The following is a 25,486-nucleotide window of genomic DNA, read 5'->3' as shown; positions in this document are numbered from 1 at the left end:
TCTGCATACTTCCTTGCCACCTTCCCTTGCCATGCTTACAATAGATGGAACTTTTTGAGACATTATTGCAAAATGAAGGGAGGCAGAAAATCCTCTATGCTATCCTGAGAACAGAATAGGTCATGGATATTTAAAAAGTTTGAATGGTACATAGAAAGATAGCCTAGGTATATACTTCACTCCATTAATCAGAGCAAGGGTTTGATGAGAAAGGGAAATACTTCCAAACTTTAGCCCACTGATAGAAGGACCCTAGTTCCCAAGAGAAAGTTTATCAGCTCTTGAAGATCCTGGGCTTGTGTTCCCATCTGCAGACCAAGTGTTGGACTGCCAGGAAAAATAAACTAGCCTTGGTCTTCGTCCTTTGGAAACCAGGATTGGCAGAGTATAAAAGGAGATTTATGCAGCCTCTGAAATTGAGTTCATTTAACTCCTGCCTGAAAACAGAGCAGGGGTTGAATGACTGCAGTAGAGACAGGAACAAAAAGTAGAGCTATGAACCTGTCCCCTAAAGAAAAGAAGGAAATACCAACAGCTCCTTTGGAAGAAAAAGGAGAGAGAAGTGTGATCCTGGATTTTTTGTGATAAAGGGGGAAATGTCTGCACAAGAAGACAATAAGAGCTATTTTCTTGCATAATAATTTTAAAAGAGCTTTTGTCAGTCCTTTGCCGAAATGCTGAGCAAAAGAGATGAGTGTCTATTATGCCCCGGCTTCTCACTATTCCATCTCTGCTGCAATGTTTGATTTCCAGGACGAAGAGCAAGTCACCATTGAGCAGGATTCTTTAAGAAACAAAGAAGATGAGGCGGATGACCCAGAGACACATCAAAAAGGGTACAGGTTTAAATTAGAGGAGTAACCTTACTGACCTCCTATTTGGTTTTGTCACTTTGTTTTATCCTCATCTAATTTCAATCATTTATTATTATTCATTATCTATTACCACCACTACCACCCACCCAACAGCATTTTCAGAAAAATTAATGCTCTATGATAATCACTGTGGTAAATTCAAACTGCTGATGTCCTCTGGGAACCCAATATCCAGGACAGTCTTCTAATTAAAGCCATAAATTACCAACTAATTGCTCCAGTCCATGCAAAAGTAGTTAATTCATCTTCTCAATGTCAGTCAATAAGCAATTGATTTCTCAAAACCCGATCCACATTAAGTCCCCACAAACTTGCTCTTATACTGTAGTATCTTAAAGGTATTCCAAGTCCTTATTGCTCCATGAAGTAAGAGAGGCAAATAATTTTCTTTATTTTTTGGACCAGGAAAATGAAGCTCAGAGAAGTGACTTACTCAAGGTTAGTCAACTAGAGACGAACAAAGCTAACTTAACAATTTCAGCTTCTGATTCCTAGTCCAAGATTGTCTGGTTCATCATAACTTTCAAGTATTTGTCAAATTTCTGAATGTCCATTTAAATTTTATTTAAATTTCTATGTCTCTGAGGAACTTTGTTTTTATGCATCAGAAGGTCTCTCTGGAGTTGGTGAGAATTAAGATTAAAAGCTCTTGTCACCATCCACAACATTTACTACCTCAGAAACCTGAGCTTAGAGCCATCTTTCATTTTACTCTATGGATCTCTGACCCCCAGGGGCTGAGAAACTGTCTGGGGTGGGTAGAGATACTCAGCTTTCCCCTAATGATAATGGGATAGAAGTAATCTCCAGGAGGATAGAAATGATCTAGTCAAGATTACCAAATGGCTGAAGCCTCTATTTTGAGCTACTTTAATTTATACAGTATAAGATTACTGTCTTGGACCACACACACTCCATGCAATTAAAGAATCTGATGAACCCAACCTGAAGTACATGCATGTGCCCAATTCAATGTTGCCTTCCACCTCTGCCACTTTGAAACACTACCAGAAATCGAAGACAATGGATCATCAGCCTTTCCCAAGTTCAGCCATGAAAACTTGGTATTTACTGAATTTTTATTTCCTCCATATCTTCTGGATCAGTGTTTCTAATTCACTCATATACATAACACCAAAGTTCTCATGATATAAAACTCATCATTACTATGTCTGATATGCTCTCATATATCCTATTTTTTCTTATTAAAGATGGATGTCCCGCACTGTGCTCTTCTTAATCCATGGATGGGTTCCAACCCACACTGATGGAATACTGTTCCAGATAAGCAACACACACTAACATCTCATTTATCCAGTAATTCAACAAATGCCCATCAAGCAGCCTCATCCCCAAGGGTCCTAATGCTACTAGGCTCATGTATATTCTCCAAGAAGTTAGCTTGTCAAGGTTTTATTATGAAATATGATCAAAGAAGACAGTAGGAGTAAAGCACAGAAGGATGCCTCTGTACAAGGAGATGCAAGAAGGTGTTGTATGAGTGAGGGGCTTTGGCTGTACCCTGAAAGGTGCAGGGGATGCCAAGACTTGGACACTCAGGCATAGCTGCTGCAAGATGGAGAAGTGGAGGGGAGGTCCCAGCTCAGGCCTGAGTCCTTTGAGATCCTGAAGATGAGGAATCTCCTCTAGGGACTAGAAGTGAACTAGAAGTGGCAATGATTAAATGTATGAATAAATTCCTTCCTCCAGTAGGAAAAGAAGAGGTCTCCATTAGAAGGCACACTGAGGAAAGAGACAAGTGCAGGGAAGCCTGATTTCAGGGCAGGAATGGAGGGAACCAGGAGCACCCCAGGAGAAGTAGAGGACAGTACCATGTGTATGGTCCTGGGGCCCCTCCAAACTCACTGGCTGATGGACACTGTCCTCCCCAACAGAAGTAGTCAATGCACATTGACTCACTCACTACCTACCACCCCCTAACAAAGCTCTGGACAGAAACAAAGGCATGCCAACAATGCCAGAACTTTCTGGAAAGCTATCTTACAACCTGCTAGTTGGTAGCTCTGAAATCCACAAGATTCTTCTTTATATTTCAAGCACCCAGTGAAGTCTGTAGTCTCCCACTAACAAATGTGGTAAGCCAGGACGGGGAACAACCAACTTACTCAAACTGTATGAGACCAGAAGGGGTGAGAGTTTCTAAAATGAACATTTCATAACCGTGGCTTAAAAGCTATCAAAGGCCCTCATAGTCCAGTGAGAAACACTCTCATCTTATGATTTATTTTTGGCTTTTGGTTAGTTACCGTTTCCCTTGCTCTGTTTCCAGAAGCATGTTTTCTGCATTTCTGTAAGTCCTCGGGGCTTGGCACACCCACACAGCAAACGCTGATCCACGCCATGGCCGATTATAGTCTTAAATGAGATGAGTATCCCATTTCTATTTTGCAGGACATACACTTCACCAATTTGTTCATTTACTCGCTTGATTTACAAAGGCTCATCTAGCTCAGTATGTCGGTTTATTTCATGTTTTTGATATTTACTTCTGCCTGCCTTTTTGTTTTTGTGTTGTTACAGATATCTGGAAAGGAAATATGATACAGTTTGTGATTTTTATAAGAAACACAAAACTACCTTTTGGTACATCATCAGGAGCATCTTAATACTAGGTAAATAATGAAAGGAAGATGGATGCCAGTGTCTTTTCATGAGAATTCCCCAATTACTAGTTTTCTGTAGAAAGAAAATAAATCTTTCTAATCTTTTTGTTCCCCTGGACTTCAGTGAATCCGGAGAAGCAGAAATGTTAATCAAGAAGCCCTGAGTGATGGGTCTCAACTGGGGTTGCCTATGCAGATTGTTTCCCTTTTCAGTGTATGCAGCTAGCAGCTAATTATTCAGGTCCCCTACTCTTACGGCCTTTGTTGTTGTGACAGATTTAAGGGTTGGTTAATGCAAATCCAGGTAACTAGAAGACATGGTGATACTCACCAGGTGGGAGTCTAATTGCAGAGGGCAATCTAAGTGAAATTCATACTTCATGCAAATACAATGTAAGCAGGAGCCTAGGGTCATGTAGGCTGTTCCTCTTGCCTATCTTTGCAGATGAGCAGGTCCCCTATTTTGACTCCCTCCAAAGCAAAGGTTTCCACAGCCCATTTTGAAGAACACTCCTGTCTATAAAATGAGAACCCACGCACCCAAGTCCATTGACATTAATTCAAGATCACTGCACCTCCAAGGTCAGTAGCTTGGTTGGTGGTCAGATAGCTGAAATGAGGAACAGCAGGGTTGAAAGCTTCCTCTATACTGGACCACCTAGTATTCTAGGCTTTTCAGGCCATGCAGCAAAGACCAAACAACTCTGCATTCAGCGTCTTCTTGGTTGAACCTCCCCTTGGCTGAGCTGCTTCAGTGCTATAGGCTGGTCAGCAGCTTGGTGTGGGTGATGTACCCTGTCTGCACTCACTCTCTCAACAGGTTACCTGAAGATTGTGATTGCAGCTTGTGCGCTGAACTTTCAGAGAGCCCTTCCCCTTTTCGTGATCACCGTGGCCGCCATCTTCTTTGTGGTCTGGGATTATTTTATGGCCAAATACGAGCATCGAATCAATGAGTGCCTGTCTCCTGGCAAAAGGCTCCTAAAAAACCAGTGGTTCTGGATGAAGTGGTAAATGTACCCAGTCCTCTTGTTGCATTTGAGAGGGAAGTTAGTCTTTTCCAACAGTGTTACAAAAACACATTCTGAAATTGCTCCCTCATTTATGGGCTATTGAAACTAGAAATAACCAAATTATAATGCCTTCATTTTACAAACAGGAAATCAAGGTCTAAATAGGGCAATGACTCATTCAAGATATGTACGAATGTCCCTACAATATGCTTTAATTTCAAGTGCCACCAAATGATAAAATGTTGTGCAAGCAATGGGACAGTTCTGTCTTAGGGAGGCAGCTTTCTGCTCGGGGCCTCTTTGAGAGGAAGACCCTGTGAATTATTAAAGCTGACTCTTTCCTATAGGACCCCATATCCTATGAGTGAGCACTCAGGGCTTTTCCCTCCGCCTATTTCTGTGGAACCTCCTCTTCCTCCAGGTGGCTCTAATGGATTGGACACAGGACAGGTTCTCCCCAGAGTAGCTCACAAGGGATGTACCAGGAAAGTTCACAAATCCTTGGCCTAATAACACAGGATTGTGCAATCTCAACAAGCTTTCTGGCTCTGCCCTCTAAGCTGTAAGTCAAACTTGTCATACCCACTGGATCCTCCAAGGAGTCAGAACACATTCTGAAGTCCAACTTAGCTCTCTGAGGTTCAGTTGAAGTCCCCCATCCCCAGAGAACACATCTCAAGTTCTCCCCTAAAGGGAAGAAAGGTAAAATCTCTCCCATCTCCCAAAATGAAAGTGAGAACTCACAGCAGATCTCTCAAAGATACCACCAGACTTCCCTCTCAAAGCATCCTTTCTCATCTCTGACCCCTTTGTATGTCCTTGAACTAGTGAAGAGCCCAAGAGTTGTAGAATGTGCTTAAGACAGTGCGTAATATTTTTTTTTATTTTTTTATCGTTTGGCTATCTGCCTTTATAGCCACAACAAAAGAGGGTTTGTACAATATCTAGAAGCATAACTTCCTGGTGCCAGGGTATGCTGCTCTTAATGCATTTTTTATTTGTTAGTTGAAGCCTGCTCCAGATTTTCAGGTTAGCATAACAAATGATGTTAATGCCTCCTTTCTTATTCTCTTAGGGTGATTTGGACCTTACTGATCCTGGGAGTTATTTTCTGGCTGATCTTTGACACCGCCAAATTGGGTCAACAGCAGCTGGTGTCCTTTGGTGGCCTCATAATGTATATTATCCTGATATTTTTATTTTCCAAGTACCCAACCAAAGTAAGTGTGAAATCGATCTTTTTCAGCTTGTTCCCTCTTTTTTCGCCCCTCATGTCTAAATTGCTCAAAATAATGAGTGTGAGAGAATTTCACTGTTATTCAGTGTTTGTCTTACCTTGCTATGCTACATTACGTGGCTAGAGTGCCTTTCTTCCCAAGCTTTCTGGGCGCTAGTACTCTCTCATTTTTCATTCTCAGTAATTTTCCAGTTACACCACCAGGGAGGTGTTCTCTCCTGCCAAGTCCAATTTCTACTCATGTACCCCACCTCCCTCCATCAAACACACAAAGAAAATTTATCTATTTTGATCCGGGTTTCCCCAGGCCAGTAAATAATCTAATATTCTACCACTGGATTCTGCCATTTATCAAATTTCTATTTGCAAGTTAGATTATTTTACTGTAAAAATCTGTTCTTTTTTTTTTTTTTTGACAGAGAGAGATCACAAGTAGATAGAGAGGCAGGCAGGCAGAGAGAGAGAGAGAGAGGGAAGCAGGCTCCCTGCTGAGCAGAGAGCCCGATGCGGGACTCAATCCCAGGACCCCGAGATCATGACCCGAGCCGAAGACAGCGGCTTAACCCACTGAGCCACCCAGGCGCCCCCTGTAAAAATCTGTTCTTAACCAGTTTTGTTCCCACTGAATTCAATTCTCATTCTCATTTTATCAGCCTGTAACCGATTAAATGGGCAAGAATTCAGAGATATCAAAGCTTTCACTCACAATTCAGAATGGCAAACTCCAGAAGATTTTATTGGCTTTCTGAAAGGTTGACCCAAGAAAAACAAGTCACCTAGTAGGATCCAAAGTGCCTGCCCACCTCGGGTCAGCATCTCCACTGCTATCTATGCCTCTGATACCACAGTTCTTTGCAGCCCACTCATCTCAGCACCAAAAATGAAAGCAGATGATTGTGCATTCCTGCTGCACTACCTGGCTCTGCATTAGAGTTAATTTGTTCCTTTTACAGTGAAATGGAAGCCCTCACAGGGTGGAATTTCACTTAATTCACTTACAAATTGTCAGATTAACAAACCTTGGGCACACAGAGAGAAGCCATGTTCTGCCTTTCCATTTTCCAGACAGGGGAAGTAATTATATGTCTCTAACATTACAGCATGGCAAAGAGGACCCAATCCCTCCTCCTTTAATGGAGTCTCCTCTAAGACTATTCTTTTTCTTTTTTAAGATTTTTATTTATTTATTTTGAGAGAGAGAGAGAGAGAGAGACAAAGTGAGAGAGAGCATGAGAAGGGAGGTCAAAGGGAGAAGCAGACTCCCCATGGAGCTGGGAGCCCAATGTAGGACTTGATCCCAGGACTCTGGGACCATGACCCGAGCAGAAGGCAGTTGCTTAACCAACTGAGCCACCCAGGAGCCCCTAAGACTGTTCTTTATGTCTAAGTTATTTCATCATGATATAATAGGTACATACTCTCCGGGGACCGAAGCCTTCAAACTCAGGGTTTGAAAGGGGGAATGCAACCCTGAGATCTGGGGGCATGATTCTATCAAGAGATTCTCTGCTCTCAGCTGCTTTGGGCTCCCAAACTGTGGATCATTGGCCACACGTGAGAAGTTTCCAAGGAAATCGTGACCCTCTCGGCATGTATACTGAGCTTAGCATTCATTTTCTAGTAAGATCTATCTCTCCATCTTTCTGCCTAGGTTTACTGGAGGCCTGTCTTTTGGGGAATTGGGTTACAGTTTCTTCTCGGGCTCTTAATCCTAAGGACTGACCCCGGATTTATGGCTTTTGATTGGTTGGGCCAACAAGTTCAGGTGAGTTGGGTTCAGATGAACATCTTGCTTATAAGTGCTTTTGACATTTGGCTATAATCCTCAAGACATGTCAGAAATAGGTTTCTTCATCTGCATGAGTTGACCCACATTTCTGTTTGTATAGAATACATTAATCTGTCTAGTTTATTAATATTACATTTGTCCCTCCCCCATATCATCCATTGTACCACTCCCCTATCCCAAATGTCCCTTTCACCCTGCCCCAGAGGTGTCATACTTCTAAGATGGTTCCACAAACAGAAAAACAGGCTTTCTTCATACCAAGTGCTAACTAGTGCCATCTGTGTGCCATGTATGGTTTGCTGGAACAAACTGACACACCTGGCTCCTTCTTGAGCCTCCTGGAGTCAGACTGAATGTCACAAATGACAGGAAATCTGTATGTGGGTATAGTTCAAAAATATTCTTCCATGCCATCCATTGGAGCAAGGAAAATTACAAAAATCTACCTTCCATGTCTAACCAGCAAGTTTGCTGGGCTCCCCATCTGCAGAGCCTGGGAGGTCCTGTAGACACAATTCCGTGGTTGTAATGATCGTCTGCTTTTCCTTTCTTTCACTCAGACCTTCTTGGAATACAGTAACACTGGTGCTGAATTTGTCTTCGGCGAGACATACGCAGAGCACTTCTTTGCATTTAAGGTAAAACCAAATCCCTTTTTGAAGTAGTTACTTCCTTTTCAGTACCTTCTGGGTCTTTGTCCCAGATATTCTGATTAGAATATCTACTAGATATTAATATCTAATACCTAATTAATTAATACTAATTAGATATTAATACTAATTGATATTAATACTACTATCTATTAGATATTCTGATAGAAACTGACCAGAAACCAGATATACACCTGCGAGGCATGTCCTGGGTGGATATCACATCACTGCCTTTTCTCATTTATCAGATTTTTTCTAAAGTCAGTAGATAGCAAACATTTTTCTTGGTTACCATAGCATGGAGGGAAACAGCTATAAGTCAGACATATACAAATACTTTTGAGGGGGCTCCTGGCTTTGCCTGAGATACTTCTGAAAAATCATATGGGACAATAGTATCTGAGGCATCTGGGGAAGGAACATCCGGTAGCTGGCAGTGAGGAGGCATATGGCCACTGATGGCTTCCAGGCCTGGGATGAGTGACAGCTCTCTGCTCAGGAACCTTCTCCATCTCCCAAAAGGAGACGGCTGCTCACCCCATTAACCTCTCTTCTTCCAGAGCCATTTTCATGCTAAACCCTTCCTGTCTTTCCTTCAGCATAGCAGGCCTGGAAGCTGGGCCTTCTCCCAAACCAAGGAGGCACATTATGCTCCAGGGGAAAGGGAAGCTGGCCTCTGTGCACTCCCACAACCCCCAGGAAGCTCACTTTCCCCTGTGAAGACCCTACAAATACTCGTTGATGAGGCAGAAAGATGAATTCAGCTTTTCCTTCAGCATTCTTTTTTTGTGGTATTGTTATTCCTATGCTTCTAACTTATTTTCTCACTTAGGGACTCTGAGTTTACCTCCAATCTACCCAGGCTTCAGTTGGGTCAACGTTTATGCTGAATCTTTTTTTTTTTTAATTGCTGAGCCCAGAATTGGGAAAAAGAAAGTCACAAGGGAGGTATAACTTGCTGCCCAGATTGTGCCAGTGTCTTTGGACATTTCCTACCCACCCACCTCCCTCTTCCCCAGAGCAGTGGCCTCTATCCTTTCTGCCAAAGCAGAATCCCCGTGAGAACATTCAAGAGATAAGCCCCTTTAATTCCCTGAAGCTTTCAGGAAGGCTCTGCTTGCCCATTAAAGCCAACGTAAGTGAGTGAGCTCTGAATAATGGCACAAATGTCTTCTAATATATATTATTAATAGATTTTTAGATCCTGTACAAATTGTCCTCGGTCATTCCATGCCTCTGGTGGCAGCTTGTCCCTGGTCATTTAACTGGGGAACAGAGGGAAAGGGGTACCGACGGGTAGGGGTGTGGAGGGAGCCAGCCCACAGCTCTGTGTGTTCTCTGCGGGGTAGAAACTGTTCACTGTGGAAACACACGCTGCATCAAAGGCACCCAAATAGCATCAGGAAAACAAGATCCAGAAAAAGACAATTGTGGTATCACAGAAGCAAACTAAGTCTCCCAAGTTTACTTTTTTTTAGTGATTAAAAAATATCTATAAGTAAAATAATAATTATCTTAAAAGATAAATGAGGAGTGCCTGGGTGGCTCAGTGGGTTAAGCCTCTGCCTTCAGTTCAGGTCATGATCCCAGGGTCCTGGGATCAAGCCCCGCAACAGGCTCTCTGCTCAGCGGGAAGCCTGCTTCTCCCTATCCCACTCCCCCTACTTGTGTTCCCTGTCTCGCTGTCTCTGTCTCTGTGAAATAAATAAATAAAATCTTAAAAATAAAATAAAATACAAAATAAATGAATGGGCACTTACTTTATGATGCAGTGTATGGAAGCACCTACCGTGCTCTATCTGATCTGTGCAACCTCTGTAAGGAAGGATCTGAGAGGCTCCTCATACTGTTTTGACCAGCATCCTCCGCTAATAAGGCTGTTTAACCTCAGAATGTCAAGAACATTTGCCCATGGCCTTCAGCTTCTCGATCTAGTTATTACAAATTCCCCTGAAACTGTATTACTTCTCTGAGAAACTACAGTAAGAAAAGCTCATCATTGCAGAGAAATAAAAAGTGTCACATTTCCTATGAAATATACTCAAGTGTATCCAGAGGAAATTCAAAGAAAAAATGGCAGATGGGGTGCGCTGGCCGATTAAAATGTCATTTAGTTCAAAATGGCATCGATGATGATGATTTGGAGGATGTTTCGGTGGGGGTAAGGAGGCAGAAAAGTGACCTGATCTGAACCCTACTGATCCAACTGAGGCCAACATCAACCCATGATTGCTTTCATGCCCTCACCTTGCTCCCCAGGTCCTGCCAATCGTGATTTTCTTCAGCACCGTGATGTCCATGCTCTACTATCTTGGCCTGATGCAGTGGATCATTAGAAAGGTACCGGGACTTGTAGAGATTGGATGACAAGTGTACGGAGGCAATTTTAGGGACAAAGTCTTAAATGCCTTTTATCCGGGTTTTCTCGAACAGCCTTACTGTTTGTACCAAGATTCACCACCACCTCCTCTTCCATCCCAAGTTATTAGACCCAAACCAAAAAATCCCACATGGGGCCCTAGAGGCAATTTCACCTTAGGGACTTCTAACGGGGCTTTAACTCGCCATCAGTGGTTCCTGGCTATCTTCCTAAAACCTTAGTAATTATATCTTGAACCATTGACTCCAGCAGAGCACATGCCCATGGGGAGAACAGCATCCTTCCTTCAACCTGGCTGTGTTCCCTGAGCCTTACACAGAGTCCCTCCTTCTCCTCGGGACATTGCAAAAGTGGAGGCTCTTGTTCTAGGAGTTGCCAGAGGATCCAAGCAAGAAGGGGAAGCTGCTTTGTGTTTCTGAAGGAGTTTGATAAGCACACACAAATTAAAAAAAACTAAAAGTCTGAAAAGTTCATCTCATCCCTGCCACCCCAGCAACTGTCAGTCCTGGTACATTCGTGTTAAATCAGAACATGAGGAAATGTGTGAGTTAGTTTGATTGCACACATGAGCCAGGTAGTGCATACAGAGTTTGGACACAGCCATAGCCCTCCTTTGATCCTTGTAAATACATAAAATAGAAGGAAGGAGGGAGAGAGCAAGACAGGGAGAGTGAGAGAGAGAGAAACCAGAACACCAGCAAAATTCAGAATGTCAGCAAGAATGTGCCAGGGCCCATAATTTTCTGATTGTTGACTTCAACATTCAGCATTCATTTCTGTGCTCACATCTAAGCAGAAAGGAAGGAGAGAATGCAACAGAAGGTCCCCATCCTGAAGCGGACACCACAGTCTCTAGTTGGAAGGGCCAGTGCAGAAAGGGGACCATCAACCATGTTCATTTGAGAGTTCAGTAGAAAAGGCCAAACCTCAACTACATCCCACTGCTTATTAGCTGGGTGATCTTAGACAAAATAACTAAGCTGTTCTGTGCCTTGGATTCCTATTCTATAAGATGGCCATGATTATGGGACCTCCTTCAAAGGGCTATTATGATAATTAAATGTGTTCCCTGGATCAAGAGCATAAAACAGTGCTTGGAATGCAGTGAATCTTATCATGACTGTTAGCGATTACTATGATTTATTACTCTTATACAATGTTTCAGTAGACAATTGTTTGCTTATTGAATGTATGAATTCAAAATATATACAATGATTCAGCCCTACTATTCACATAGGAGGACTGGATGCATCCGCTCTGTAGACTAGATAACGGTACACTCACTCTTAGCACCATCACAGGCCTGCCAACAATGGTGGAAGGCATTTTCCTCCAAAGACTTTCATCCCTATTTTGAAGTATTGTGTATACAAAGAGCTCTTCCCTGACTTTATCCCTTTACCTCTTTAGGTTGGATGGATAATGCTAGTTACTATGGGATCATCTCCTATTGAATCCGTAGTTGCTGCTGGCAATATATTCGTCGGACAGGTAAGTTGTAATCTCAAAAAAAAACCAAAAACAAAACACCTGTTGAAATGTATACTTTTCCTAGAAAGCAGAATAAGTAACATAACGGTGTTATTGTTTTTTAGTGTCAGGGGTAGGGTGTCAAAATAGGGAACCCCCAGCACTGACAATGTCCAGATTCCAGAGAGAGAGAGAAAGAGTGTATGAGAGAGCTCCCTACCAAGTGTCCCAGTGCACTAGTGTCAAATTTGGGTTCTTGAAAGTTTATGGAGAGGAGGAAAGGTGGAATCGTTTTATCAAAGCGCCGGGCTTCTCCTGTGTAGATTCTCAACCAGTCTTTTGTGAGCTGACTGAATTGCTGACGTCTCCAACCCCTCCTCCGGAGGCTAGAGGGTCACCCACTCAAATGGAGTTCACCACTTACCCAGAAGCTGCAGAGATATAACAGGCAGCCTCATTTTCTGTGGTATAATGCTTGTGGAAATGGAAGAGGCCAAGAAAGGCTTTCCACCAATGACCCTGTGGCTGTATAAATACTGGAGATTATTCTCAACTTGTCTGAACAGGCCAACGGTCTGTCTTAGCTGGGCCTGAAGAAAGATGCTGATGAGCAAAAGCATTTTCATCTTCCTGATCCATCACACGGATAAGTGTTTTGCCTGAAGCCTACTTAAGCAAGGAAATATGAAGCCAAGGGGTGTCCTTCAAAACAGCAGCCTTCCTAAGGGGTGGATAAGGAAGAGATCGTAATCATCCTCGCCACTCAGAATAGGTAGCTTCAGGCAAAATGGAATCACACCCAGGAAACGTGTGAATGCTTGCCAGCACCACTACCCAAGGAAATTGGATTTGAAGCAAAATTCAAGTCACCCAGAGAAAGGCACAGTTCCAACTCCAACTCCAAATCCGAGGCTTACAGCTGCTCCAGGCAGGCTGAGCCTTATGGGTAAGCCCAACTTGCAAGCCTGGAGGACAGTCTTTAGGGCGGGGCCCATACTTCCTTCCCTAGGAGTTGAAATCGTGATAATTATAGCCATAAAATCTCTCAGGACTAATTAGAACACCTTCTTGACTTGATTACTCCTACCTGCGGGGTAAGAGGGCTTATGTACTGAGTTTCTATTTAGTCCATGAAGTGAAGCTCAACACATTCAATCTTATAGAACAATTACAAATAATGAGGGGAAAATTGTAAAATTGCACACATGCTTCTGTGATGCTCAATTTGATAACTTAATATGCTAAAAGTACAGCTATTATTTATGGAGAGCTCCACGTCGCAGGCCGCCTGTCCTCCTTAATGGGACTCAAGCCCTTTACAACTGCACTCTAATTCCTTTCCACCCAAGGGGAAGAGTGGGGTGTCTGATTACCAATTAGGAAAGTGCCTGCAGACACCTGTCCTTGTTCTTGCTGGTATTTTTTTTATACTTGCGTCTCTATGTCCATGTGGTGTAAGCAAAGAGGTATATGGTCTGTCAAGAAGAACCTGGAAGATGGGAAATCTCCAGTTCAGAAGGCCAGGGCAGTTACTCCAGCAATAGTATTCCAACCTTAGAAAAGAGTATCTGGCCATCAGACTCTAATCCTAGGCTGGTGGGACCTTATACGGACTGGCCTTACAGACTTTGCAGACTTGACACATGACTCTATATGCACACTGACGTGGAGTTCAGTGACCCAGACATTAATGGTGTGGGTTATCAAATGAACATGCATCAGAACCACCTGGAAGGCTTGTTCAAACACGATTGCTGGTCCCATTCCCAGAGTTTCTGAATCTGTAAGTCTGAGAATTTGCACGTCTACCAAGTTCCCAGGTGATGCTGATAGAGCTGTCTGTGGTTCACACTTAGAAATACTACTTTAAGTCCAACTCTTGGTTTTGGCTCAGGTGGTGATCTCAGGGTGGTGGGATTGAGTCCTGCATCAGGCTCTGTGCTTGTCATGAGTCTGTTTGAGATTCTCTCTCCCTCTCCCTCTGCCCCTCCTGCTTGTGTCCTCTCTCTCTCTCTCTCCCTCTCTCTGGAATAAAGAAATAAATCTTTAAAAAGAAAGAAAGAAATACTGCTTTAGAAAATGGAATCTTGGGGAACCTGGGTGGCTCAGTCAGTTGGGTGTCCAACTCTTGGTCTCAGCTCAGATCTTTATCTCAGGGTTCAAGTTTGAGCCCCACATCGGGTTCCACTTTAACAAAAAAAAAAAAAAAAAAAAAAAAAAGAATCTTGAGTAGATTGGCAAACCCTCCTAAGGTTTAAAAAGGAACATTTAATCTGGTCTTCCTTTGCTTCCAGACAGAGTCTCCACTGCTAGTTCGACCATACTTACCACACGTCACCAAGTCTGAACTCCACGCAATCATGACCGCTGGGTTCTCTACCATTGCTGGAAGTGTCTTAGGTGCATACATTTCTTTTGGGGTAAGGATATTTATGGAAAATTATGGAAATTCAACCTCTTATTTCTTTGCTGCTTTATCTCTGTCTTTTCTTTACCACTGCTGCCAGAAAAGGAGGCAAAACAGTGTCCTTCACCCTTCCTTTGGCATTTGAGTGGAGTAACCTGAGGGGCTTTGTGACTTCATTTTCAAATCCCTGCCACCCAAATGTGAATTAGATCCGACTGTGGCAGAATGAAATCGTATTATGAGGTCACTGTGGCTGAACACTTAAATATGTAAAACAGCAACAACAGCAAAAAACACTATCACTGTCGCTAGTAGAAGCAGTCAAGACCAGGATTCAGCAAAGTATGGCTCATGGGTCAAACTAAATTGCTCCCCCTTTTGTAACTAAAGTTTCACTGGAAACCAGCTCCTTCTATTCATTTCTGTATGGCAGCCTTCATGCTACAAGTTGGGTAACTGTGGCCTGAAAAAGCCAAAAATATTTACTCTCTGCCCCTTCACAGAAAAAGTTTTTTGACCTGTGCTTTGGAGCAGTGGTTCCCAAAACTTACTGCATATTAGAATCATCTGGGAACTTTTAAAAACCCTAATGCCCAGACCCATACTGCAGAGTAATTAAGCCAGAATCTCTTGGAGTGAGACCTAAGCAGCATTGTTTCTTTAAAAACTCTTCCTGTATATTCTAACATACAACCCAGTTGGAGAGCTGGTCGTCTGTGGCCCAGCACAGCAGACCATCGTTAACTGATGCTCTTGCCCAAGCAAAGAGCTTCTAAGCTCTTCTAAGCTTCTAAACTTCTAAGCTTCTCCCCCAGTGGAGAAATGGAAGAACACACAGCTGTGGGCCCAGGTGACTAGCAGTTCTTACCAGATAGGTGAGTTTCATCCCTCCGCCTCATCCAGTCCTCTGAGAGCCAACCACGAGGAAGAGAGAAGATTAAAAAGGTGACAGAGATCTCAGGAATAGCAGCTTGTCTGGATCCACAGATGGTCCACTCCGCCACCACTGTAGGAATTCTGCCGGCAGAAATGTGCTGGCTGCAAGGGAGTGGGGGAGGAAATCCAGATACTGCCATTCTGAAAATACAGGGAAGGGAATCCCAAAACAAAATAAGGATGTAGGGAGGAAAGGGAAGAGAGTTTAAGCAGGTCCACAGTGAGGGAAGCAGAAATCTCTTACAGATTAAAGGGACTCTGGATAAATGAATATTATATAAGGGCACCACGGATTTCAGGAGAGTGAAAGGAAGACAGGGAGGGGTGTGTCTGTGCCTGCATCCCCAGATACTCCCCCTGTCTACACTGATGATGTGATGAAATATGGGCTTTAGGGACTATTTAAACATTCAGAAGGTCCACAGAGAGGTAGAGGAATCTGGAAGTTCTTACACAGGATTAATTCTCTTCTGAAATGATTAGATTTTGGTTTTGAGCTTCTCACCTAAAGATGTGGTCAATTAACACCAATTCCTCCCTCCTCCCTCTGACTCTCAAGGTGATGCCGACTTGGTTCACTGAGTGCTTCCAAGCCTCCAAAGAAACACTTTTCTGGCATAGGGCTCAATTCTACCCTTCTCTTCCCCTGTAGGGCTTTTGGGCTGTTCATCCTGAACTTGACAGAAAAGCTAAACCTCAGTTGACCTTCTTTCTCCTGAAATTACAGGTTTCACCCTCCCACCTGTTAACTGCCTCAGTCATGTCTGCACCTGCATCGTTGGCTGTGGCTAAACTCTTTTGGCCTGAGACAGAAACACCTAAAATAACCCTCAAGAATGCCATGAAAATGGAAAGTGGGTAAGTGGGACATCTAATTCATACCAGCTGGGGAGTCGGCTGAGGCGGGACGGGGGTGGGGGAATCCAGATTCAAAGCACAGCAAAACGTTGATAATTGGAGAGCAGAGTGAATCATGGTATTAAGGTAAATTTAATTTCTCAGTGACTTTTAGACTTCACGAGACTTCCAAAGAAAATCCCTTTTTAATACTTGAAAATCTTCCTAAATACTTGAATGTCAGTGCACTTCCTGAGCAGTTCAATGTAGATGCTTCATGTAAAATATAGTGTAGTGTTTATTGAGCCCTGATTCACGACCATTGGAGAGCCATGGGACAACCATTTCTGGAAGTTTCTTATATAAGAGGGAGAATGAAGGTGTGATATAGGTATCTTTAACCCCTCATCAATTCCTTTTCTTTTGCCCTGTGCAAAAAAAAGAGAAAAAGGGGTGAAAAAGATGAAGGGGTTTAGGATAGTCAAAAGAATCTAGTTCAGTAACAGAATCCATCAACGAGCATGTTGCTGAGTTTTATCCCTTGTTTGTATGTAGCTGCAGTCAGTGAAAAGCAAGTTGTGGAAGAATACACGTATGGGATATGTGTGCTTCCACTTACAAAGTTAAGCAAATGTGCAAACCTACACAACGTATTATTTAGGCACACCCTCATGGAGGAAAAATGAAAAGAAAGGGAACGATAAGCAACTTCTAGGGAGACAGATACCTCTGAGATTGAAGAAAAGAAAATAAGATTAGGGAAGGGGAAGTGCTCAAAGGTGATGGTGACATCCCACTTCTTCAAGAGGTGATAGATATTCAGGCCTCCTTTGAATTACTAGGGCTTATACCATGAATATTTTATAAATATTTTCTGGTAGCTACCTTAATATAATTTTTAAAACCTATAATATTTTTTTAAAGATTTTATTTATTTATTTGACAGACAGTGATCACAAGTAGGCAGAGAGGCAGGCAGAGAGAGAGAAGGGGAAGCAGGCTCCCTGCTGAGCAGAGAGCCCGATGCGGGTCTCGATCCCACGACCCTGAGATCATGACCTGAGCCAAAGGCAGAGGCTTAACCCACTGAGCCAACCAGCTGCCCCAAAACCTATAATATTTGTATCATTTCCCAAATTTTTCATTATAAATCCCCCCTAATTAACAGAGTAGTAGAATGGTTAGACACCCATTTGCCATCACCTACACTCACCAATTATAAATGGCATCATGATTTGATGGAATTTAGGTATTTTGATCGAGGCAGGAGGCTGACAGTTTCTGTTTCTAACCAAATGAGCTCTGATTATGATGATTCTACACCTGTGATGTCCATTCACTGACAACACCTTGATAATTCTGAAATTGCTGTTTTTTGATAAAGCGATTCAAAGAACCTCCTAGAAGCCGCAACACAGGGAGCATCTTCATCCATCTCCCTGGTGGCAAACATAGCTGTGAACCTGATTGCCTTCCTGTCCCTGTTGTCTTTTGTGAATGCGGCCCTGTCCTGGTTGGGAAACATGTTTGACTACCCTCAACTGAGTTTTGAGGTATAATGCTATCATGTCTCTCCTCCATTTTGTTTCTGCCTATCTTTGTTTAAAAAAAAAAAAAAAAAAAGTAGATCTGTGAATTGCCTTCCCTAACCACCTGTATGTAGTATACTCTTACATAATGCACACACCTCTCATGTATCTTCCCACCACTGCCTTTACCCCCTCCATGTCCTATCAACCTTCAGGAGAGAATGACTGACCTCATGCCAGGTATCCAGGTTCTCTCAAATGACTCAGATGCCAGCTTGACTCCTAATGGGTGGAGATTGGAAAGGCGATGTGAAGGGAGTTCTATGCTTCAAGGAGACACAGAGAGGTTGGGAAAAATCTGTCACAACAGTAAGGCAGAAAAACCAGAAGCAAATCACCACTCTAATAAAGTATCTATTTTTGGGTTTTGTAGATAATATGCTCCTACATCTTCATGCCCTTTTCCTTCATGATGGGAATAGACTGGCAAGACAGCTTTATGGTTGCCAAACTCATAGGCTATAAGACATTTTTCAATGAATTTGTGGCTTATGAGCACCTCTCAGAATTGATCCGTTTAAGAAAGGAGGCCGGACCCAAATTTGTAGATGGCGTGCAGCAATATATGTCGGTGAGTAAACACATTGATTTCAGAACACACTTCTTTGTCACATACATACATTCATCAAATAGTCACAGGTTCTTCTGTGTAGCAGGCTAGGCACTTGGGGATACGTCAGAGAACAAAACAGAACAAAAATCCCTGATCTCAGGGAACCATAGTGAATGAACATAGCACCTCCTAATTTTCCATTATGTTGAATTAATCCACATGCCTGTGTCTGTGTGAGTGTCAACACAGCTAATCCTTCCTACTGTGATCATTGACTCTTGAGAGCCGTAGATCCAAACCTGGAGTCCTAGGAGCTGGGTCTGGAATCAATCAGTGAACAAATATTTGCTACATGCCTTCTATGTACAATACACATATGCATGGAGGTCACAGCATTGAACAAGAGATGAGGCCTCTGCCCTCATGGGCTCATTTTCTAATCTTGAAGTTCTCTTCCTTCCAGTTTTAGAAATTCTGTGGACTCTGAGAAACTGCCCAAAGGCAAGATAGTGCCTGGACATCCTAAAGAAATAGGGAGACACAACTGCTCCTCTCCAAGTGGGTGAGGAAAGAGAAGAGCTTGGCTTATGGTCTGAACTTTCTGGACAAGCATCCTATAACTAACTAGCACTTCAGGTCAGTGGGCTCCAAGGAGATGCCCATGTCTGCTTGGCCTTGAATGGGATAAGAGAACTCAGGTGAAGCCATGACCTAGGTCATATTTAACAGCCAAGTCTCCAGCTTTTCCCTTCGTGAAAAACAGAATGGTTACACACATGGAAACTCTTAGGGAAATGGGGAATATTTCGGACTACCACCATTACTCATTGAAACAAGCCATTTGTAATGAATGTTCTGGGCATGTATTTGGCTTTAAAAGGAAAGGGGAGGAAAATCACACTGCCCAACAATCTGGGATTGCCTACCACTGAACACCATGATCATCTCTCCCAGTACCCTAAAGACCAAACATGCAAATTTACTCCTATGTATTCTACAAATACAACAGCAGACTCCAAGAGAGTTCTGATTCGTGTTTATGGTCAGAGGCATTTGACCCATACATCTGATAACAGTGGCTCTGTAGGTCTCCTGTTTCTCAAATGTTTATTCTTCAACTGGCCATGCAGTGGAGCTTGGCCGAATGTCTTCATTGTTTAGACGCCACCACAAACCAGTCTGCTTCCCTGCCAAAAGTAAACAATGGGCTAAATTAAGTGAATTGCTTTCCATCTCCAAGTGCCAGTTGCCAGGAGAAAGTAGTTTCTTAATGAGCAAAGCAAGCTCATGATCCTGGGGGTGCCAACCAGGTTTGTGAACAGTCATTATGAGAATAGAGACAGAACAGGAAGGCCGACTTGGGTTGGGTGAACCCAGTGAGAGGCAGACCCACAGAGGACATTTGGAGACAGGAGCCCAAGGGTTTCTGCTACTGTTGAGTCATAATGGCAAAAGCATTTTGTTTTTCCTAATTTCTTATTTCCAGTTGACAAAATGGGGATGAGTCCCTGCAATTTTTCTTTACCCACCAACAAGTGGTGGGAGTGTCGTAGCATCTCCCAGAAAAGGGACCACATGACCGAAGCATAAGATCTGTGTCTATGAAGCAAAACCCAGTGTTGTCCAGGTCAGACTATGTATGGAGCACATTGCCCACAGAATGAGCTCTTTGCTACTCCGTCATCTTTTCTTTCTTAGCATAAAAATAATACTTTGCATGCTTGTTTGTTTACACTCGATGTATACATATCATGGTCCAGAATTCAAAAGGTACAAAAAGGCAAGAGGGAAAAGTAAGCCTTCCTCCTTATTTCTCTGCCACTCAGCTCTTCTCCCTGTATCAGAGTGTGCTCTTAACTTTGCTCTATGCATGTAATAACATATCTTGGATGCCTTTCTCCCTCGGTATCTGTGAAAGTGTATTCTCTAGTATGAACACACCATTGTGTATTTTAACCAGTCTCTTGTTGATGGACACTGTTACCAATTTCCTGCCATTGGAAGCAGTGCTGCGAAGACTGTCCTTGAACACACAGCATCTTTGCTCAGGAGCTAGGAGAGCTATATGATATATTATTCATTTCCCAGTGTGGTGGAGCTGTTCTCATCATGTAATCTTGCACATGTATGGGAAAAGGCAAAGTAGCATCATTTCACCTCCTTTTCCTCTTATTATAAAACCCTACATGGCCACATCTGTGTATCCCCTTCCCACAGATCCCCAGAAACAGGAAAGAGGAATCTCAAGTGCTCTGTGCCATCTCCCTCCCCACGGTCTCTTAATAAGCCTGCCTGTTTTTAAAGCCAATTGAACTAAATGAAAAGCACTAGAGAGCGCTGGGAATGAGGATGAGCTTTTCCAGAAACAGCAGATTGCTCAAATACATGATTTTTTTTTCCTGCCTGCTATATGCACGCTGATTGAAAATATCAACAAAGGCGTTCTGAGAAAACCATGAAAGAGAAGAGAGGCCTTATAATCAACAAAAAAATTTATGTGGCCACTTGAGTCTCAAATGTGAGCTTTTAAAAAATCCAGTTAGTTGGGGGATAAAAAGGCACTACTAATTTTGAATGTCATATTTTCCTGGTTTGTTCTTTAAACCAAATCAGAGATTTTTCAGGGTTTTAGAAAAGAAAATTATTGCCTCAATTGTGTGGGCACCTTTGCCAGATTGGGTGAGTTTCTGGTGAACAACAAAGTCCACTGAAACTTTTGAGTGTCCTGTAGTCAGCCCCTCAACCTGAGAAAGAATTATCTGGGCCAAGCAACACCAAGAGGCCATCAGAGTAGAGCTGGAGGGCCATGCTCTTCCTTCTACAAATTCATCTCCCATCTTCCTACTGCCCATGACCATTCTCCCACCTAATACTCCTAAGGGATGGTTAGATCTGAAGACCAAAGAAAGGCAAACAAAACAAAGCCAGAATGAAAGGAACTCTATTTATGATACCTAAGAGTTTCCTTTTTACTAATATAATTATTTTTCACTGAAGTATAATTTACATACAAAAAAGGCCCTTTTTTGGTTGTATATACAAGTTGTGACAAATGTATCACCTGTGTAACCTCATCCTCTGTGATTACATAGAACTTTTCTATCACACCTAGGAAATTTCTCTCATGGCTGGTTGTAGTCAACAATACCCCTACCCACACCGTCATTCCCAGGCAGCCTGATCTTTCGTTCACTATAGATTACTTTTGCTTGTAAAATTTCAGGCAAATGGACTCACTTAGCATTCACATTGTTGCATGCATTTTCCTTCTAACTGCTGAGTAGCATTCTATTTTATGGATAGCCATAATTTGTTTATCCATTTGTCTCAGGACATTTGGGTTGTTTCTAGCTTGAAGGTATTATGAGTATAGCTGCCATAAATACTCAAGTACAGTCTTGTTATGGACATATGCTTTTATTTCTCCTGGGAAAATTCCAAAGAGTGTTATTGCTGGGTGAGACTGGCTGTGTCTATTAACTTGATAAGAAACTACCAAGTATGTTTGTACTTTGTACAGACTGTGTCGCTTTATATTCCCACCAACAACATACAAGAATTCCCGTTGTTCCACATCTTTGTCAACACTTAGTATTGCCCATTTTTTAGCCATTTTCATGGATGTGTAGTGGTACGTTATTGTTCTGATTTGCATTTCCCTGGTAAACGAATGATGTCGAATACCTTCTCATGTGCTTGTGGCCATTTAAATGTCTTTTGTGAAATCTCTTTAGCCATTTTTTATTGGATGTTTGTCTTATTATCAAATTATAACAGCTCTTTATACATCTTAGATAAGTCCTTCATCCAACAAATGTAATGTGAGTAGCTTCTGGGACCAATCTGATATCCTCAGTGGGCTAGCACTGTGCCTGGGCTAGCACTGTGCCTGGCACATGATAGCAAGTGGCCATGAATGTTAGGAGTTATCATTGGGCAGAAAGTAGCATCTGTAGAGACTAAGACTAGAGGTCCCAACTCCTTTGTAGAGTCTCCAAATCCGCACAGCCCCTTTCCCTCTCTCCAAATTCAAGGGAAGATGGAAAAAGAGGGGGGGGGGCGTGGTCTAGGAAACAACAGGTGTTTGACACCATGCACTGCACATTCACTTGTCCATATCGATTCCATAGTCAGAAAAGGAAGCCTGGTTAGGATGTCTACGGCCATACCACCCTGAACGCGCCTGATCTCGTCTGATCTCGGAAGCTAAGCAGGGTCAGGCCTGGTTAGTACTTGGATGGGAGAATGTCAGACTTACTAAGCTGAGTGGCACCATGTATACTTTTGTGTGTTTGTGCTTATTTACAGATTCGTTCGGAGACAATTGCCACCTATGCTCTCTGTGGCTTTGCTAATTTTGGTTCCCTAGGAATAGTGATCGGTGGACTCAGTAAGTGAAAAGAATATTCTTCAACAACGTACGTGACATAAACATACTTTCAATCTCCATCTTTCTCTGTAACATTATTGGCATCAGGGAGGAAAAAAGGTCCTGTGACAGTAGTAAATGCTTTGAAGTCTTTTTTTTTTTTTATTCCTGCTCTACAATATAGTTTTCTTATGTAACCCCAACTAACGTCAGGAAGAATTTGCTCAAATGTACCAGTGCTTCTCTACCCAGGGATGACGCATAGACTTTGCTGTGCATGCCAGTTCCAGTGGACTTAAAAAGGCCACCTGGAGAAGGATTCTGAGGCCAAGAGCAAGCAGGGAAATGCTGTGATTAGTTAGTGATGTCAACCATAGGCATGGAAGTAGCTGGTGATGACTAGCTGGAGATGTTTGCGTCCCACCTTGAGATCCATCTGCCTTGCCGTGCCCTCCGGACACAGTGGTGAAACTTAGAATAAAATGGAGAACTTGCTTCTTCTGCAGAAAAGGGAAGCTTCTGGACCTTCTGGTGTGGACATATTTCCTCCCTTCTTCCCCCCGCCAGAGAACTCTGGATGTGGAGCTCATCACGAAGCCCCTGAATCTTGACTTTCCCAGTGAATTTGAAAAAAAAAGAAAGTCTCTCACCTGAGATGCCCAGCCCCAGAACAGTTCTCAGAGGTGGGGAATTTGGAATTCCCAATCAATAACTTCAACATTAATCTCCTACTTCCATGTCTCCTAGCATCCATGGCTCCTTCCAGAAAACGCGATATCGCTGCAGGGGCAATGAGAGCGCTGATCGCAGGGACCGTCGCCTGCTTCATGACAGCCTGCATTGCAGGTACTGCAGGCTGTCCCTTGTGTCCTGTGTCCTGGAGCCCACAGAGCAGCAGCTTTCAGGGGTCTGTGCCCCCCACCCTGCAGAGGCAGCATCAGCCGCTGCGGGGAGCCGAGAGGCAGAGATGCTGTGTATATTGTAAAGTGAAATGTGCAGAGCACAGTGAAGAAGCTAAGAACAGGAGGAGGGCTTGGTGATGTTGTTGGTTATTAAAGCGGAGGGCACTCTATTTCACTTCCAGGGATACTCTCCAGCACCCCCGTAGACCTCGACTGCTATCACCTTTTAGAGAATGCCTTCAACTCCAGTCCACCTGCAAACACATCCGATGTGGTAACTTGTTGTCGAACTCTACTGAACAGGTATTGGACTCTTGAGTCTGACTTCTTCGTAGCCATTATTAATAAACAAATTAGGCGTATAGACCCCATCCGCTTATTTTTATAACTTTATAATTCTGCGTTCAATAATAAAAGCTTGTGGGGTGCGTGGGCGGCTCAGTCGGTTGGGCCTCTGGCTCTTGACTTTGGCTCGGGTCATGATCTCAAGGTCATGAGATTGAGTCCCCGCAATAGGTTCCCTGTTCTGCAGGGAGTCTCCTTGTCCCTCTGCCTCTGCCCTCCCCCCACTCACACTCACACACTCCCCTCTCTCAAATAAAAACATAAATCTTTTAAAAAGAGAAAAAGAAGAACTTGTGCAATGGTTCTAAACCACCTTTCATCTTGACCTCTCTCAGCTGAGACTAGGAAGTATGATACTAACTAGCAAGTGCTACACAAGCATTTCTTATGCCCCCAGCTTTGTGATAGGCCTTTGGTGTGAACTAGCTCATTTAAACCCCAAAGCCTCCATAGAAGTTAAGAACTATTGCTCTTTTTGGTGTTCAATAAAATCAGGCCTTGAGAAGGCTATCCCACTTTCCCAAGCAGAATGAATACAAGCACAATCAAGATAGAAAATTTACGTCTTTCTGTCCAAAGTCTATGCCCTTAACTCGTGCCCAATAATTAATTAGTTGGTACCGCCTCCCTTTTAAGGGCACTGAGCCATGCAGGCTGTCCCGACAACATGGTGATAGTGATAGTGGGGTTCCAGTGCATGAGGGGCCACCAGGGGCCCATGACCCATACTGGCGCCTCCTACCCTGTACGCTTTCTATCTGCAAAACCAATCCCCTTACCCCATCCGCCCTTCTTAATGTGCTAGTGCTTTATGAGGATTGATTCTTGGTTTATTCTGGAAGAAAGGGGGGTAGTCCTTGAGGCCAGACAGAATTTGAAAGTCAAAACTAATTCTCTGGGGCCTCTGTCCTTAACCCACCCTAACCTGAAAATGGGGAGGAAATCAGCTTCCCACTCTATGCTATTTTTAATGTGTCTTCTGCCCATCTACCGTTTCTGTCTTCAGAGGCTCAACTAACTGTTTTATCCTACTTTCCACCAGCACAACTGTCAACAGCCCTGGTGACATCATCCCAGGAGGAAACCACAGCTTGTCTTCTTTAAGGGGCTGCTGCACATTGTTGGCTCCGCCAATGCTGAACTGCACTTGGATCCCTGATGCACTTTGAGTTCGCCTACTCCTCCAATGGAACTCTAGGTACAGATGCTGAATTTCCTGCTTTGGGGTGGAAAAAAAAAACAAAACACTATTCTTCACAGATGGCTATTTCCATCATGGAGTCAGCTTTAACTGGAAAGAGAAAAATGGGAGTGAATCTTTCAGATCTCCAGCATTGTCCTCCTCTCTTTCCCTCCCTTCCTCAAACCCGTCCCCACTGAGAACTACTGTGATATCTCAAGATGGGCTATTGCCTCCAGTCCCAAAGATGTTTTCTGACCCTACAACTTTACAACATGTTACCAGAATGCAGGTATCAATGATGGCCCACAACAGTGGGGCTACGGCTCA

At 43.1% G+C, this 25,486-nt stretch overlaps 1 protein-coding gene across 1 annotated transcript in view; it reads left to right on the top strand.

Annotated features, from left to right (window-relative positions):
* LOC111153654 (solute carrier family 28 member 3) overlaps positions 1-25,145 on the top strand; it is a 56,814-nt gene extending 31,669 nt beyond the window's left edge. The window contains exons 3-18 of the mRNA XM_022512804.1: positions 754-836; positions 3,417-3,508; positions 4,320-4,509; positions 5,588-5,732; positions 7,401-7,514; positions 8,099-8,176; positions 10,448-10,528; positions 11,979-12,059; positions 14,333-14,458; positions 16,109-16,239; positions 17,603-17,771; positions 18,181-18,378; positions 22,669-22,750; positions 23,477-23,575; positions 23,814-23,934; positions 25,019-25,145. Coding sequence (XP_022368512.1) covers positions 754-836; positions 3,417-3,508; positions 4,320-4,509; positions 5,588-5,732; positions 7,401-7,514; positions 8,099-8,176; positions 10,448-10,528; positions 11,979-12,059; positions 14,333-14,458; positions 16,109-16,239; positions 17,603-17,771; positions 18,181-18,378; positions 22,669-22,750; positions 23,477-23,575; positions 23,814-23,934; positions 25,019-25,145 — 1,917 coding nt within the window. The remainder of the gene's footprint in view (positions 1-753; positions 837-3,416; positions 3,509-4,319; positions 4,510-5,587; positions 5,733-7,400; positions 7,515-8,098; positions 8,177-10,447; positions 10,529-11,978; positions 12,060-14,332; positions 14,459-16,108; positions 16,240-17,602; positions 17,772-18,180; positions 18,379-22,668; positions 22,751-23,476; positions 23,576-23,813; positions 23,935-25,018) is intronic.
* The last annotated feature ends 341 nt before the right edge of the window (positions 25,146-25,486 follow it).

Source organism: Enhydra lutris, unplaced genomic scaffold (genome assembly GCF_002288905.1).
Source record: "Enhydra lutris kenyoni isolate GAN:26980312 unplaced genomic scaffold, ASM228890v2 scaffoldscaffold33, whole genome shotgun sequence".
Classification (NCBI taxonomy): domain Eukaryota; kingdom Metazoa; phylum Chordata; class Mammalia; order Carnivora; family Mustelidae; genus Enhydra; species Enhydra lutris.
This window is presented reverse-complemented; position numbering and strand designations above follow the sequence as displayed.